Source organism: Cardiocondyla obscurior, linkage group LG12 (genome assembly GCF_019399895.1).
Source record: "Cardiocondyla obscurior isolate alpha-2009 linkage group LG12, Cobs3.1, whole genome shotgun sequence".
Taxonomy (NCBI): Eukaryota; Metazoa; Arthropoda; class Insecta; order Hymenoptera; family Formicidae; genus Cardiocondyla; species Cardiocondyla obscurior.
This window is the reverse complement of record NC_091875.1, coordinates 488,300-506,776: the sequence shown is the minus strand read 5'-3', so window position 1 is coordinate 506,776 and position 18,477 is coordinate 488,300. Positions and strand designations below refer to the sequence as shown.

At 38.6% G+C, this 18,477-nt stretch overlaps 2 protein-coding genes across 19 annotated transcripts in view; one reads left to right on the top strand and one right to left on the bottom strand.

Moving 5' to 3' along the window:
• The window catches only part of Raskol (Ras GTPase-activating protein raskol), a 219,734-nt gene that overhangs the window by 101,939 nt on the left and 99,318 nt on the right, over positions 1–18,477 (top strand). For 9 of the 15 annotated variants that reach the window (XM_070664810.1, XM_070664804.1, XM_070664808.1 and 6 more), the window contains 2 exons: positions 3,642–3,683; positions 7,056–7,242. In XM_070664810.1, coding sequence (XP_070520911.1) covers positions 3,642–3,683; positions 7,056–7,242 — 229 coding nt within the window. Of the gene's footprint in view, positions 1–3,641; positions 3,684–5,494; positions 5,951–7,055; positions 7,243–13,026; positions 13,776–18,477 lie in introns of those variants that run through there. The other 6 variants (XM_070664806.1, XM_070664816.1, XM_070664815.1 and 3 more) reach the window with 5 other exon arrangements.
• LOC139107314 (uncharacterized) overlaps positions 1–18,477 on the bottom strand; it is a 107,867-nt gene that overhangs the window by 52,404 nt on the left and 36,986 nt on the right. The window lies entirely within an intron of this gene.

Below are 18,477 nucleotides of genomic sequence, written 5' to 3'. Positions count from 1 at the left end.
TGTTGCGGTCGATAGTCGCTCTATTGTTCTATTGCTCGTAATAATTAACAGAATATTTATATCCCATTCGTTGTTCATTAAACGACTTCGTTTAGTAATCTCTTTGATATATTATTCACTGCTGACTGCATTATTAAGAACGTTAAATCCACCGATTTCAGAGAGCACCCCGAATGGGATAGAACGCCACCGTCACGTAATAATCTCTTCGGCTTAATGCCAACGGTGTGTACCAAAGAGCATACACAGAGTTAGTCGGAAGCTTAACTGTGAGGTGCGCGCGAGGGATCGCGGGTCGGATCAGAAGGTCACGGTATTTCGCGGTCGAAATTGAGAGGGGGTGTTCGTAGGGAAACGGTAGCGATGGGGTGCATTTATATAAGGTCCGCCTCGAGCATCGCGTCGGCGAAGAAGAGAGTAAAAATAATCTGGACGTGATATTATCGTTGATAGAAAAGTCGACTACTTTATTCGCGATAAGCATTTTCTTTTTTTTTTTTTTTATCGTTACAGCGTTGGAAAAACCACTCAAATATTTTGTACATCTGTTCCGTAAAAGTGCGTTTACGCGAAAACTCGAGAGTCATCGTATTGTGAATGAAATAAATTTTGTTATACGTTTTAAAAATGCTGCTACTGTTTGGAATTTTTTTTTTTTTTTTTTTTTTTTAATGAAAAATGTCAAGCTGGTTCATAAATATTATTTAGATATATTAGTCGCTTTTAAGTTTTGTTTTTACTCGTAATATAATTATCTCTATCAATATTTTTTTGCAAGTCTATTTTTAATAAAGATATTTTAAGAACGCTAGGGCAAAGTGAAGAAGGTAGCGAGGCCAACTACCTCTTGGCTCGTTACATTTTTTTGTTACTTGAAGAATCTCTTCAGAAATTCAGAGTAGCTCGCAGCACTTTTTAATGAGACTTACTTTTTGTAAACGCGGATTTTGGTAAACGATCCGCAACGAGTAAAACAAAGAAAAACTTCTCAACTCGGCTACTATTTTAATCGAACGAAGACAACACAGTTTATATAAAAAAAAAAAAAGTAATTTACTTTTAATTTTATAAAAAATTTTATAAATTTGTACATTTAAATTTAAAAAAATTTGTATGATTAATTATATTATGAAAAAAATAAGAAATAAAAATAATAATGTAAAACAACTTATCGATATTACTCGTTGCTCATTAGCTTTATTTAGAAAGTCGCACGAGCGAGAAATTTACCAGTTGCTCCATTTCTCCGAGTGACTGGTGAAGTAGCACCTCGTTAGGAATTCGCGCAGTCCTACATTCTTTCTTTTCCTCCTTTTTCCACCGTTACACTTTGTTCGTTCTTCTCAAAAGCTCTCTTTTCAACGGGTTCGTAGTGTGACACGCGCGAAGCTTTCAATAAATACATAAGTATTCTGCAGTAAACTTTTTACTTTCAAGCTGAAGAATCGTTATCCTTTCTTTCTCTCCCATTATTCTCTCCTCCTCCTCCCTTTTCGCTTGAAAGAAAACGGATCGCGATGACTCGCACTGTAGTAGCGGCAAGAAAAAGAAAGAAAAAAAAAAAAAAAAAAACGGGGGAGCTTAACAATAAAAGTTGCGTTAGACAAATATATACGGCCAGAGGTAGAACGACGATTTCTCATAGCCGAGCGCATCGGACGACTTTACAATGCGCTGTTAACATGAAGTTTGGTCGCAGACATTTGGACCCTAGGCATTTTCATCAAGCGAGCATTCTCGCGTTTTGCACGACGATAACTGCATAACGCGTACAACCGTCGCGTCGGTTTCGTTTACTTGGGCATGTAAAGTGCTTCGGAACTCTCGCAACTCGTTGCAAATTGCAGACGTTACCGAGCTAAAAAGACGACACCTAAAATTCGCAAAACGTGCTCTTCCAGAGCTGCCGTTTCACTTTCGCTCGTACATTTCGAAAGTATGCAGATTGTATTATATTGAAATTTCTTGCCTCAACGCCGTTTAATGGGCGTTATTCCGTTAGACGGTTCGCGCCGACGACTGGAAAATATCTCAGGGAAACATTTCGCCTTCTCATTTCGCTCTTTTGTCATCGCAAGATTTCCCGTTATTTGACGAAACTTTTTCAATTAGTTGACGTCAAGAATGACTGCGCAGGAATAGGCCCAGTGAGCGGGCAAGAAAACTCGGCACGATAAATGGTTGCGTGCACGTCCTATTATTATCCCGAGAGACATTTCCGGGACGCGAATCGATTTCAACGTTACCGCTAGATCGATAGCCGGAGAAATGGGAACATACGTGCCAAGCGCGCAATCAGAATCGGGGCTGATCGATACGGATCGAACGCGGAAGGGTTCCAGCAGCCTACCTAAGCACGCGAACGCGATGGTCAATCTGAATCGAATTAAAATCAAGAAACCAAATTGTCTCGGTTCTTTCCCAATCACGTCTTGCGATCTAACGAGCATAATGTTTCTGAATGTAACAGTTCATACGTAAAACAACGATTTAATTGGTATATATTTTTGTACTAACATATAATAGACGATATTATTACCATTTCAATTGCATCGATCAATTTTATTCACTTCTGTGAAAATTAATGAATTATTTATCGACCGTTTTAAACTTTTTTTTTTTTTAATACGATAATAGGAAGAAGTAAATTAGCTTTAAAATCTGAGAGAAGTTTCTCAAAGCCAATCTTTCCCCTCCTGCCTCAAGACCTGGAAAAGAATGCAGACAGGGACAATGACTTTGCAAACCATAAATTACGGGAGGCTGGTGGACGGTTAATTATAATGATTCTCAAAGCTTTCATTGCTAGAAGCGACGCCGCGTTCTGTACCCACGCCGACGGTAGATACTTAAGATGTAATATTTTTCCGCCTTCGGTGATGCCGGCAGGGCATTAAATCGCTTCGCTGTGTTTTATTGCGTCGAATTAAAGGCTAGCGATTAATGTCGGGCCTGTGGGTTTCCGTAGTATAAACATGGCTCGCGCAAAGCACACGCGAAGAACGTGCACCCTAATAGCGTACGTCAAATGAATTTCGCCGGACGTACTTTATGCGTATGCCTATTAAAAAAAAAAAACAAAAAAAAAACGAAACAATTACCGAAGGTCTAAAGAGAATTTCGCAAGACGGTCGTAAGTCATTTTTCGGGGGAGCAGCGCGCGTGTTTTTCATTTTCGGCCCTTTATTTGTTACATTCCGCAATGATTGCGCCGCGAAAACTTTTTGTCGCTGTCGCACTTTTTTTTCACAAAGCGATTCAGCGTCCAGTATGTTTCTCAAACATTTCCCCGACAGACACAATTTTTTCCTGCGGGAAGTAACGCATTTTAATCCTGAGAATTGATTTAATATGTTAATTAACATTTTTGTATAAAGTTATATTCGAAACCGGTGTTTTATGCAATTGATATCGGCGACACAGCGTTTTAATAGATTATTTAAGTATTTTTTAATTAATTAATAATGTTGGCGTATGTATTAAAAATGCGATATTAAGTTAATCGACAGATGTCCTTACGAAAGCTAAGAAATAATGCAATCCAGAAAGATCTGCTAGTAATTCGGATCTCTCTGGATTTCCCGGAACAAAAAATAATGAATACGATTAGTAATTGATTTGTATCTTTCCTTTGGACGCAGCTATTCGCCGGGACCGCCTGTATGTTCAAGTCGCACAACAAGGTTTGTTCTTTTTTTTCTTTTTAATGTCTGCTAATGTGCATTGGTGTCACCTTTTAATATCGTCGATGTTCCGTTGGCTACTTTTCTTTACGCTGTTTTCCATTTGTGTCTTTAAATCCTACCACATCTCTTGTAAAAATCTTGATTAACGACGTTTGCATATAAAAGAACGCGCACACGCAGGGATTTGCATCGCAAAGTAATACGAAGATTAATTCGAGCCTCCTTGCCTTGACGTATCCGCCGTTTCGTTAGTTAAAGGACAATATTAATTGTTTCGTTGCCTTCGAAATCGCGGTAAGATGACGGGAAAGCGACACGGCGGGAGATAAAAGATAGAACGGGGCAACAAGAGGTTTGTATTGGATTGAATTAAATCGACAACGATCCTCTCTGCGACGTGGATAATAATAATTTTCCACAATCTCTTCGAAAAAGCGTAGTTTCAGCTTTAGTTTCATATTTTGCAGTCGATATTCCTTGATTTTTAAATAAAATTGCATTGTAATTTTCTATTTACATATATTTAAAATTTTTTAAGATTTAATTTATTTCAAATACATATTTAATAGATTTTTTTTTTTTAATCAAGAATTAAATTTCGATTTCGAGTTAATGAGTTTTTTCACCGTTATACTGCACTCTGTTGCATGTTTTCTCTGAGCATCGTCATGTTTTAGAAACCGAGGGAATGTGCATGTTTTAATAATGCAATTACAATTTCTAGATAATTAATCCATTTTTGTCTTAACTGTGTCTGTTGTCGTATTTAGTTTGTCACAAAAGTAATTGTCATTCTTTTTTTATGCACATTCTACGCACTATACTAGTTTTCTTTATTTTTCCCTGTGTCGTGCACTTTGCAGCGGAGCTATAAAATTTTTTTACAGTTTCGTCATCACAAATTCTGTATCTGTAGCGAGTTTATAAATTGCCAATTGTTTTTACATAATTTTATCGCTTGCGAAGTTTTCAATATGAATAACGTGGGTGGTCCGTTAATAAGAATAGCAGAAGTGCACGAATAATCGCTCACGTCGAGCTTGATCAATTACGCCGGCGATGTCCGACCAATTATGTTACCTGAAGTACTCGCGCGGCGAAAAGGGGTCACGTGCGAATTGGTCGAAAAGAATGCAATTACTAATTGGCGCCGCCGTGGGTTGATGGTTGGCCAACAACGCTCTTCGAGGCTCGCTGTTCATGCTGCCTCTCGCGTAATTGGGCACATTCGTTCGCGCCGGCCTGGCAATTGCAGCTAACATGTTAACTGCAACTGCGGTCGCGCGCTTCCTACTCCCTTATTCTTTAATTGATCGATCCGAAAATGATGCTTTGCCACCGAGGCTTGCGCGCCCGACACGTGCTCCGCTCTTTGTCGGCAGCCAGTCGACGGTATTAAATATAAACGGTTTAATAAGTTCCGATGTAATTGAAATGAATAGCTTTTCGCGCTTTATACTTATGACCTAATATAAATATTAATGATGTATTGGTTAAAATAATACTTCTTCTTTTACTGATATTAATATCTATTAAGATTTGTATCGTTCGTCTTGATTTAAAGTTCATAAAAGATAAATTTCTAAAAGCAATTGTTGTAAAGTTTTTTTTTTAATAGAACACATGAAATTGCAACATATTATGCTAAATGTAAAAAAAGAAAAAAAAAAAGACAAGTTATACATTTTGCTAAGCTTTGATAATTCACAATAGCTGACAAGCGCGGATAGCTCTGTGACATAAATCGAGATTAACAATTACACGAGCGTGATAAAACGGTGGGAAAAGGGAATTACTGACGAAAACAAAGGAGAGAGAGAAAAAAAAAAAGTGAGGCTGTCAACTCTCGAATTTCACGCGATCCCACAGCACGTCTCCCATCCAACGAGCTTTAATTAGTGACGTCAGCCTGTCGTCAGGTCAATTTACGATATTCCAAGATAAACCGCGCCAGACATGCTTTAGTCGCCGCTCAGCTTCGTTCTAAATAACTCTGATCTGTATTCGCGAATAGCCATGCTGCGAGCAGAACTCAAAGTCTGGTGGAGGTTTGCAAACATTGTTTAGGAACGATTTACGCATCTCGGCTAGTGACGGTTCGCTAATAATGTCTGTCTATGTCTGCTTTGTCGATGTATTCGGTGGTAGACGTCGTTTATAAGTGTGCCTAGTTTATCGTTCGATGACATCATGAGCTATGCGTTCAATTGAACGACGCGAATTCGTTAACCCGCGCCTCGACGATGGATGTCATCCGTGGTTACGTGAGTGTCTGGTTTTATGCACGGATAAATATACAGGCGAAGTTTCTTTAGTATACACGCATATTGAAAGAACTTTCGCTCCATTCTCATTTTTCATTCACGAAGGGATCAAGAAACTTGTTGTCAAAGAGCAATATAACAAAATTGCGGAACTTTGGTCTCCTGAGAGACGGTGAGAGAGATAAAAGAATTCGAAAAATTTAACTTTTCGAAATGTGTAAAAGTTTCTGCTGATTTAAAAACTTAATATTTGAAGAATGAAATCGTAACTTCAAGTTATATAATTACACGTCGGAAAAAAATATGTAAGCTCGAGCATTAAAGTATACATTCGAATGATGCTCCGCTTTCGCAATAGTAAAAAATATATATATATATTTTTTTTTTATAATGTGTGATATGACAAGGTACGCTTGTTCGAAACACCATCATTCATTTAGATGACATGATCGCTTGGAGTACAAGTGCCTCCAATTAAGAAGCCGATGTTTTAATGAACCTTCAAGCATACCGTTATCATTGCTTCTTAAATGGATGGCTCGCGAACAACTCCAGATGTTTGTGCCATACAGCTCATCTCATTGATATAACTTCTGTTATTATTTTTTTAATTATGGTATAAAAAAAAATTTTGACTAGAAAGTTCAAAACTAAAACGCCAGTTTTTAATTTTTATGTATCACGTGTGCAAGTTATTAGCATTTTATGTACGAGTAAAATATTTAAACTGGGCATAAAATTTTAAGCGATTCATTGAAGCTACAGCATCAATTAATTAATTTTAATCTGTGCATTATTTTACGACGCGATTATGCAAAATATTATAACGATTTATGTATTAACTTTACAATCTTAAACTTTTAGTTGCAATTTTTATGTGAGTTCCGACGTAACACTCACGCTTAGTTAAACATGATTCCACATCTTACAATCGCTAACTCACGTGCACATTTACTAGACTGATTTTCTTCTCATTAATCAGATGGAATAACGCTCTCTCAAATCGAGTTTGTCGACACGTAATCGGTCCCCGCACGGTTGTTGTTCATTGAAGTCTCCGCTTGCTAACGACTCTAATTTAACGCCGGCGGTATTTTACTTTCAGCTGGGCGACGCGATGTTCGTCGAGCTACCACGCGTTCGTCTGGATGGCGGAGCACGTGCTTTTCGACAACATTGGGGCTACGAGACGCGACCGTTAGCACCACCACCGCCGCTAATCGAAGAGGACGAAGCTGCTATCGAACCGGAAACTGTCAGCCTTCGGGAGGCCAACACCGCGTCGCCAATAGGTGAGTACCGTGAATTTATGTTGAAATCTTGAGATCAAAATATGGGTACACGTGTGGTGGTTTCGTTTTCGCGAACGGCATCCAATTGTATTTTTATATATCCGGCTGCTGTCCGCTTAGGATCGAGTTTTAGTTTAGAACGTTTAAAAGTTTCATCTTTTCGCCAGAAAAAAAGTGTTAGCTAAACGATTAAATATTCTAATAATTCTTTACTCTATTTTTTTTTTTTTTTTTTTTTTTTTTCCTCTACTTTTATCGAAATTTTGTTTATTATTTTATTTAAAAAAAAATTATCTTTTACGAGTTAAAATTCGAAATTACAATTAAATTGTTTTAAACATCAAGCTTTTTTCGTAACAATTTTATCTGACAGCAGTCAATAGCAGTTATCGTACATACGCCAAATTTTAATGGAAAGCGATAACTGCTGTTACATATGTGCGTGAATAACCATTGTCGCTATCACATGTCCGCATGAATAACCATTTGGAAAGCATTGGAGACAATTCCGTTAATTTTAATTACAATGCGACCACGAGTCTTTAATCTTGCATTTGTGTGTCCCGTGCAACGAGCTCGCGCGATTTCGCCGGAATCGTCAAAACCCTTTGTGTCCGCGGAAGCGCGGTGTTTAACACCGGTTGACATTTTGTCTTCGGTATAATAGCGAGAGAATCGAGGCCGGTTGACATTAATTGCGCTTTGTTTGAATTGTTGCTGGCGTCGCTGCGACTGACAGACAGACACCGAACGGCGGTGCGTTCTTAACGAGCTGATATTGTCCAAAAGGAATCAAGTACCCTCTTTTTCCCCCCTACGCTTCGTTTTTGCACCAACGCGAAAGGGCGGCGCAGGTAGAAAAAAAAAACATAATTACGCGGAAAATGAAGTGGGACGTTTTACATTTACAGCGTAATGCAATTATGAATTGGAAACACGAGACGAACTTTCGTGTTTTGTCCTTCGAGTACTTTGAAGTTAAAATGTTACAAGTTATTGAGGTACTTACAATTACTAAAAGAAAAAAATATATATCTTAACGAAATTTCTACTGCTCGCGTATTTTAATTCAACTTTAATTTGTCGCAGAATAAATTAATTAAAATTTTTATTAATGAACATGTTAGGGTCTCGCATCAAATATCGCAATCAAATGAGACCGACAGGGGGACTATTAAATTACGAGAAAATTTTTATAAAATAACAAATTATTTGCTGCGATTTTTTAATATCTAACATCTTAATATTTAAATAAAATAGATATCTAAAAATTAAATAATGTGGTCTAGGATAAAACAGTTCTCTACAATAATTATTTTTGCAACATGGAGACAAAGTAAAATAAAATTGTAATTTATTTAATATTTACATTTTCAATCACGTATTACGTTCCAGTAATTTAATAGTAATTTTTTTTGTTAATTATTCTTGTTAAATTCCCTGCCTTATCGATACGTTGTTGCATTATCTAAAGTCAGCCCAGCTTTATAGAAGTGTGTACTAGCAACTGTCGGTATCTTATTTCTCCCTGTACCACGTAGATGGCAATGGAAGTAAAGAATTTATTCGCTACGAAAGCGCAGAAATTACTCATGCAAGATTATTTAAATTTAATTAACAGATTAATAAAATCGATTCGTGATAATGCGAACATTTAATATAAATTCACACGCTATGTTAAAAAATTACAATCGATAAATACTTCTCGATTTATATTGAAATATTTTAATGATTATCAATTATTAATTTAAAAAAATTAAAATGGCTTGAATTGCAAGGGGGTGAGATGCGTTTTGCGAGGCTTGAACTATTTTCTATCGGGCTCTCTAATTCAGCTCTTCGTTGAAAGGCTAAGAAAGAAAGTACTACTCGAGCTTCCTTGGTAGATAGATATATCTCCGGCCTAATTTCGATAAGAGCCTCGAGAAAAATTTTTCTATGCGGCATTTAAAAGTCTCGTCGTGAAACGTTTCATTCCGCTATTGTGCGTGAGATTTGAGTGATCCAAAAAATATAGGTACAGATAATAGTCGCGATAAAATCTAGCACGAAGATTTGTTAGCAAAATGTCGTTTTTTTAATTTTATTTTTTTTTTTATACAGTTAAATTAACCACGACCAACTTGTTATCTAAAAGAAAAAGTACTTCTTTCGTTTAATACTCTCTACGTTAATTTACTCGTTTATTTCATCTTTTTCAATTGACTTCTTTCGGCCTGGTACATTATCCTTCTTTTTCTGCACTACGATCCGCGTACCTACATACTCGCATGGCAAAACCGTGTTCGCACGAATGCGCAATGACGATGCAAGGATAGCCGACGGATGCGGATTTTAATATACTCCCGGTGGCCTTCGATATCTTTGTCACGTACGAGCATTATGATACCGTCGGTGCAAGAACTTGAAAATTTTTAAAGAAGCATAAATAATTCGAAAAGAGACTCGCGCGCTGATCGTATCAATAGAGTTTTTCTTGCTAATGGATTCAGTTTTGAACTTTAGTGCAAGGTTTAAACATATCGAACGATATCTTAACTAATTTTTTTTTTTTAACGTAAAAAAAAAGTATGTATATTTTTATTTGAAAATGCATATTAAATATTGAGAAAGTAATCGTATTTGAATAAATTTCTTTAAATTAATTTTAATTAATTTTTTTATATTATTAATTTTTTTTTTTATAATTAATGAAGCGTATCTTTCGTTACTGTGGTATCTCCTCGCGCAGGAAATCGATATTAAAAATTAAATTTAACTAGCTTTATGATAAGCTAATTATGACAAGCTTATTCATCATGAACGAGATCGAAAGTATCGGTGAGCGACGTGTCGGCTCGGTCGAGAGAGTTGAGAGCCTCTAGTTGACAACTCTGTCTCATCGCGATCGTCATCGCCGCGGTATTGTCTGAAGCACCGGAAATGCTCCCGCCGGAAGAACGATCCTAGTAGTTCGAGGCACGAACCCCTCCTGTCATCGAGCTTTACGTAGGTCTTGGGCGCGTCCACGCACGCATGAATGCCCGCGCGTTTCCATCCACGTAAATACACGCTCGATCCCGGGACTGGCGTTCCCAATCACGTTCAGCACACGAGACACATCGCGTAGGATTAAATAGCAAACGGGTTCGAGAAGCGTGAGTCGCAAAGGATCAGTCGACATCAAGATGAAATCTTTCCATTCAATAAACGATTTATATTGCTATTATTTTGAATACCGCTCATTGAAACGTTATATACCATTGAGAAAGACAAATCGTTTTGTTTGTGGAAAAAGAAAAAAGAATTTAAAGAAAAACGTAATTAAAATTTATTTAAATTTTATGTTCTATTTAATTAGTTCTTTAATAAAAAAAAAAAATTTATTTTACGTAAAATTATTATTTAGAAATCTATTGACAAGATCAGATGTTAAATGTTAATTCCGAGATTAATTTCTTTAATTAATCGTTTTGTTTTCTTGGTAATATTCAGGATTTGGTCTACTGAAGTGATCGATTTTAATCTCTAATATACATAAATGTACGGTACACTTGGACTCGTAATCACGGAATCGAACATGCCGGCTTATCGCACATCTCGCAAGCTTGACAGTGAAGAAAATAGATGATCGTTTCCACGCGATTCGCGATATCCTGGAGGAAAATCGCGCCCGTGTCTGACGAATGCGAACCGTTAGCTGCCAGAGAGTCGCCATTAAAGTGTCTTGTCGTGAGTTAAGCACGCGATTTGTATGCACGAAGTGTACCGAACGTGACACATTCAATCGCGATTCCAACCGACGAGCCTAAGCAGGATAGAAATTTTTTTCTCTGAAGCTCAGAGATTAGTTTTGTCCAGGTAAAAGGATGCCGCGGTGACTAATTTTATTGATTAGTTATAATATCTCCAGAAAATTATATCTAAAAAAAAAAAAATTCTTGTAACTAAAAAATTTTGCTAACTTTCTCGAATCTTTATGCTTTTAATTGATCGTGTACCTATAATAAATGTTGAAAGAACATGGGGAAGAAAAATCAAAACTGTTACATTCGACACCTCAGTTCTGTTAGCTTTCGAGCTCGACACCTCGAAATTTCGATGAAAAAAAACAGGGAATCACGACGTTGCACATTTCTTACGCTACGCGCATAAATAATTAATGCAATTAAAGTCGCGTCGATCTAAATCTAATCTGGTGGAAATGTGCGCTCGTTAGCATATACAAAATGCTTTCTACTTCGCTTCTGGTAGCACCGTGGAATAAAGATCGCGTCTTGCATCGCCTACTTTGCGCCTGCGTCCCTAATCTCGCTATTGTTTCGCGAGGATTATTTTGCCGCGGAGGTGGTTAATTGCATGTCGCTGTTGAGGCGCGTGGGAAAGCACTAATGATTTCCACGCGTGATTTCACAAATGACGTTGTCTCGTCCGTATCGCTCCGACTTCGGGGAAAAAGAAATTGAGAATCCATTTTCGTCATCGGGCAAATGTTTCTCTCGCGCTCTTGTTTCAGAATTAGTTTCAGAATTAGTTTTAGAGTTAATTTCATAATTAATTTCATAATTCGCGGAATAGCGCTGTTATATTAAATTTCATCCCGCGTAAGGACTCGGTTTATTTAATTCATTCGTTTATTTTGATAAAATGCTACTTTCATCGCGAGCTAATGCTTATCGTCACTGACGACCGCACATCCTCTGCGATTACGGAACGAAGATCTATCAGGGACAGGCAGTCTGACTTGGACGTTTCTCCCATGGCCTTTTCCCATCGTCGCGACGATTGCACGCGTGCGACTCGATTGACGAGGCAAATTGAACGGCATCCGGAAGCCCCGTGTTGTTTCATCTTACATGGTGTATAGTGTCGCGGAAGCTTTCTATCGACCAATTTACATTATTTAATTACTTGTTGTCATACTTAATTATTTTCCTTGTACGTCGCTTTCTTTTATTCGAACACGCACGCAGGAAATGTTAATTTTTTATTACAAGTTTGAAGGTAATAGTTTTTTTTTTCTTTTTATTTATGGTCAATTGTTGCTTCTTATTAATTAAAAAAAAAATTATATTTTTACGCATTTAAATTCTATTGAGAAATCCACTGAAATTTCATATTTCTATTATCGGTTGTGCAAACTCGGCACGAAAATCTTCAGGGCTTCAAGTGAAATTGCGTTACACGTAAACATAATGTACTAGTTATCGTATTGCAGCCAGCTCTGCGATATGTAGATATTCGATTTTCAAACTGAATTGAATAGAAATTATGTTTACCTTATTTTTCAGAGACGCTCTATGCACATTTTCAATAACGCGCTAGCTCTTGCGCATAAACAATTCATACGTTTCGGAAAAATATTACCCAAGAGATTGTCGTGGGTCGAAAGTAAATAGACCGCGATACGAGCAGACATATTCGTCACAACGAAAATATCTTCACCGATCGAAACCGCGAGATAGCATCAAGTCGTATTTTCGTCCGATAGGCTGTATCTCTCACGAAATTGATTCGGAACGTGCGGCGCGATTGCGCCTGATTAGCGAATCTAACGTCAGAAATAGAATCGTCTTCGTAATCTCGTAATCTCGTAATACTGACTTCGAGTCTCTCCGCGAATCATCATCGCCCCTCCTCGCGGCGTGCGATGATTTCGCACGAGCCGATTGGCGCAGCGGACTGACACGCCGGAATCCTCCTCATCGAAAGAGTCCTCGGCGCCGGATGCGATAAAACGGCTCGCCGTCGTCGGCGTCGTACTCGTCATCGCTCGTTCTTCCGACCCGACACCGATATAAGTGCATTTACGCCGCTCGTCAGGCGAACGTTGCGAGAGCCGCGTGGACAAAAGTCGGTGAAGTGTGCTAGGTCATTGCTTTTTAGTAACCGGGCCGAGTGATCGATTACAATTGTCGCGTCATCCGCGGTTATCCGAAACGGTTGTCGTGCACCGCTTAAAATTTTTTTTTTTTTTTTTTTATCGCTACTCGTCACCGTGACGGGTTCATCAAAGCTAAATCGACATAAATAATGCGTGGCGACGCAAGTTCCGAGATTCTATTCGAAAGAATCGGATGGGACTCGGTAACCGATAGTCGACGTTCACTTCCGTTATGTGCGAAATTCCCTTTTAATTTTATCGCGGAAAGAAAGAAAAGCGCACTTAGATACTAGTGCGTACATTCAGGGACAAACCGCGTGGACGGAGAGCGCTTATCGTCGCGAATTTGCGTGGATTCATTGACTATTTGATCTCGAAGGAGTGGTCGTGCCTTTTGACGATGACGCGTCGATAAAGTACGACTTAATTGCGAGGAAAAAAAAAAAGTCGGGTCTCCTGTTTGATTACGTCGTTATTGGTATTTACAACACTAAAATTCGTCGAGCGGAATAAAAGTGCTTCGCATTGGGGGCGGCTGTCACTCGATTTCGCGATCGACATCGCGGCGGCAAAATGAGTCGCAAGAAGGTGTGGAACTCCATCATGCGACGTAAAAAGAAGAATCTCTTGGATTTAAATTCCACGGATGAGAATTCTCTGGGCAACGTTTGTAAGTTTTTCGAGGGAACCGAGGCGCGTCTTGTTTTCAGAGAGAAATCTTCATTTGCGATTTCGATAACAAGAGGCTCATATGGATGGATAAGCTCGAAATGTCAATGAATTATTTATCTGGAAATAATGAAGGTTCTTCTCTAAAACGCAAACACTGTTTCTCTCTCGCTTTGGCTTACACCAATGCTGCAACGCTTCGCCGGCATTATTTTCAATTAGCTCATTCGCACATTGTTTCAATAATAGCGTAGCTTCGCCGCGAGTTATGCGGAACGGCAGAAGCTCAGGGTCTTTTTGTGGAAATGAAAACCGCAACTTGTTTGCCTCACGTCATTAAATATCCCGAACGCGCGCGAGCGTGTGTGCGTGTATGCGTGAACTTCACGTGGCGCTTTATCGCTCGTAAAACCGTCGTCGGATCGTTCAGATTTACCACAATGCTTAGATTATTCATCATCTGTGATAAATGTATTTCTGCAAAACAAAACGTTTTTTTTTTCTACGTTGCTTTTTTTTTCCTTATTTTACATTTTCTTCGCTCACCGATTGTACATATATGTATAGACAAAATCGCAGTCGCGCACGTTTTATTTTTCTCCCCTCAAGTTTATTTTACACAGTTTTGGTTTATTTTACGAAATTTAATTCACGCTAGAGAGATTTCTCTCGAGGCGAGAGAACAAGTCGGATATTACGTTCTCTCTCTGTAACTTTTTATTTCCTATAAAATTTTCATTTCTACCCGTACCTCAGTCCGCGACGTTACCATCACCCTGACGCCTTTCGACATCCCACGGTCGAAAGAGAAAAGAGAAAAAGAGAGAAGTCAGAACTGGCGGCATCTGCTGAAACATCGAACGGGAACGACACCGTATATAATGGAGGAAAAATATGACTGGTCGCGATGCGGTAGAGCTCGGCGCGCGAGACGGAAAAAGAGGAAAATAAGAAAGGTGGAATAAGTGTGCTTAACCATAATGTAAAATAAACTCTCCTCCATAACTCCGTAAGCCGTGAAGTTGATATAAAATCGGAGCTAGGTCGAGTTAGAAGGAACATTATTGCGCTCCACAGACGGCGAATGTCCCCGAAAAGAGCAAAAGCCGGAGAAAATAAAACCGGAAAAGGAGTAAAGCCTCGGACATCTAATAACAGTGATAAAAGTACAGATAAAAGAGCAGAAACGCCGACAGCGCGAATAAGTCCGTAATAGTATTTTATTGATTGGATTGACATCCGTTATCTACTTTTTTTTTTCTCCCTCCTTTTCATTCTATCCGGAATCATTGCCAATGTCGGCAAAACCCCTCTTGAACTCTTTTGCGATCTGGTAAGACATGAATTATTTACAGCGCTTTCAAAGCGGATTTAAAATTCGAATCGACCTGTTTTCATTCGTCTCTGTGAATGGCGCGGATGAATAAAGAGGAAGAAATTGACATGGCTACGTTACCTCTCCAGACGACGGTTTTAATTGAAACGTCCGCGCATTTAATTAAAAATCACTGTCCGCTATGATATAGACCTGAAATCGGCTATCTGTGGTCACTCGGGTTTTCACGCGTGGTGAAATTGCCCTTTGTAATTTCGTTTTTCATTATACGTTGCAAACATACGTCACTAGATCGCACGCTCGCCTGTTGCGCGGAAGCAAGTGACACTTGGAACGAAATATAATTCGAGCGCTTAATCGAAAGCGTTATTTACATTTCAATAAAATTATTTCTATTACTATTTAAATTAAAATAATATTAACCCGGATGGCAGAATTTTTTAAAAATATCTTGCGCTCAATATTCATGCGATGTTGAAATTTAATACGTAGAAAAAAAAGAAAAAAAATTTCCTGATTATAAATAACTGTAAACCATACGTGGATCTCTATCTAAATTAATGTAATATAAGAAAAATATGTAATTAATTATGCGTAATTATTTTGAGATAACGTAAACCGTTAGATTTTTATGTCAGCGTCATGAAAGAATGACTATAAAGTAATCGGACCAGAACCTTACGCGCTTCTTTCTTGCGCTCGAGACGAGAGAGACGGACTCCGCTGCCCGTTTAAAGGGGCTCATTTGTTGAGGTATTAAATAATTTTGTACCGACGTTTCAAAGCCGAGATCGTTAATAATGCAGTGCAAACGGAACAGTTATATAGATTAATTGGCGGAACGAATCGGCACGAGGTGGTGCAGGCGCGACTCGTTCTGAATACGGAACCGCTCGCGTCGTACGACCGTTTCAACCTTTTTATTTTTGGCGCGGAGTGGAGAATCGAAATGGACGCAAAAGGAACGCCGAGGGTTAGAGCAGAGTGTAATATCCAAAATAATGGTCGAGTAATTCGCGCGAACGGCGTTAAGACGTAGCCGTCATTTCTCTCGCGGTAGGAGGTCGGTATTCAATTCTTTTTTTTTTCTTTTTTTTTTTTTTCCAAGTAAACGGCTAGTCGTTGTCGTCGCGAATCGGATTGCGAACTGTGGACGGTTCCGGATATGGAATGACGCTGGTACAAAGGAGAAGAAGCGGCTCGGAGGCGCGGTGCACCGAGTCACGAGTATTCTCTTTGTATCGCGACCCGGTAACGCAAGCGAATAATGATGTAAGGCGACTCCACGCTTCCGTACTTCGGTTTCACGCGATACAACTATCTCGCTTAATTGCGGACTAGGTTGTTAAGCGGGAATTATTTCGGCCGATTTAATGCACGATCCGGTTTCAAGTTTACGAGGCTGATAGATTCGAGACCAGTTAAATTCGTTTTATGAGTTGCGCGGACTAAATACTAGATAAATTGTTAAATCACGAGCAACGGGTATTAAAATGATCGCGCGTGCAAAAATCTAGCAACGATCGTCCGGCCGCGGTTGCCTTCTTTTGCGCCGCGGGATCGCGTCTCACAACAGGTACATTAATAATTAGAAGCTTTACGACGCGTACCGTCAGCTGGAGGACGAGAGTAATGGGCGGCTTTGTCTTTCGTCTCGAGGGTTCTTTCCTCTTCCGCCGCCACGCTCTTCGAGCCCTCCGCTTTCGTACGAGCGCGATTCCTACGTTCTCCTCACCCACTCTCTGTAAGACCGCGTATCCGCAATATCTTTCTTCGCGAGGTGAAATCTCGGGACGAGTGCGCGAACGCTAAAGAGCTAGAAAATTATCAAATGGCAGCCAAAGAAACTTCTTTGTTTTTCTTTACCATCCGGTATAATAATAATCAGAATTTGTCTTGCAATTTATCACGATTCGCTGAGTCAAGCTTACTTTTTTTTCTTGTCTTTTTCTTTTCTTTCTTTCTTTTTTTTTTTAAATTTTTTTTCTTTCTTAACTAAAGAAATCGAATCGAGCACGGATTTGTTAGTGTTTTATGGCCCGTAGAATACTTTCTTTTCTTTGAACTCGCGCATAATTGGAGTGCGGTAATTACAAATGTCGCTTGCCTTTTAAGGACCAAAATAGTCCATTGTGTATCTCTGCACTTTCTTTTTGCGACAACTCGTAAAAGTGATGCTCTAATTGTGCGCCGTAAATGTACATACTTAATCGCCGTTAAACTCAATTCGGATATTTTCGATTACTGAGAACACTAAATTAATAAAATAATTTGATTTAGTTAAATGCGATTTAAAAAATGCAAACATCAGATTAGTTTCTGTTTTTTTATCAATTAATTATTGATAAATTTATATTTCTAAAATTACGCGCATGTCAGGGTAATATTGAAATGATCGGATAAATCGATTGCGAATCTGATTTTTAAACGGAATGATCGTATCGAGTTGGTTAGGTTCAACTGGTTCATCCTACGTCGTCGTATGAGTCAATCTCCTTCTACGGCAAGGAGCGCGTCCGCTTATTTCGTGCCGGAAGTACAACGTGGTTGACGAGTTGATAGTCTTTCCTCATTATGAGCCGCACCTTGTAACTTTTTTTTCTTTTTTCTTTTCGCGAAATGGGGCTTGAATTATCTCGAATCTCGAATACAATTTTCACAAAATTGAAAGATACATCTTCCACGTTTGTAATTAATTGCTTTTATTTATTTATTTCGTAAAATATAAATATAATTGTAAAATATAATTTTATTTTAAATGATTTGTAACGAGAAATATTTAAATTAAATAGAAATTAAAATTGATAAGAAAGAAAGCAAAGAAGTATGTGTATCGACGATACGAAAAATTGCAATGCAGAAAATTACCGCAAGGCTGTTTCTGTATTTTTTTTTTCGTCAATTCTGGAGGAAATGGGTTACTGAAACAAGTCTACGACTCATTAACTATTGAATGCGAATGTGTGTATGACGTGACATATGCGGGTCTGCATATGTGGACGACAATTTCAGCAGATTACCGCGTAGTCACCGTTCTGACGGGGATGAATGGACCAGCATATCTGAATTAAATATCTGCCTTCTCTCTTCCCTCTCACATCCTCCCCATCATACGTCGATGCATTTGTGTCCGCAATATGAATACGTGTGCGAAGCGATAGAGTTACGGAAGCGTTTCCGTATTTTGTCGTCGGTCTTATCTGGTTTTCTGATTGCGGCAGTGGTTCTCAATCGATCGGTGCTTGGTGGTTTCCGGATATTTAACACGCTTAAGCATTACTGCCTAAAGATGTCTCGCGAATCCATTTACGCTTATCGAACATGCACTACTTATTGGATTTTATTAATATGAATAATCCTGCATAAT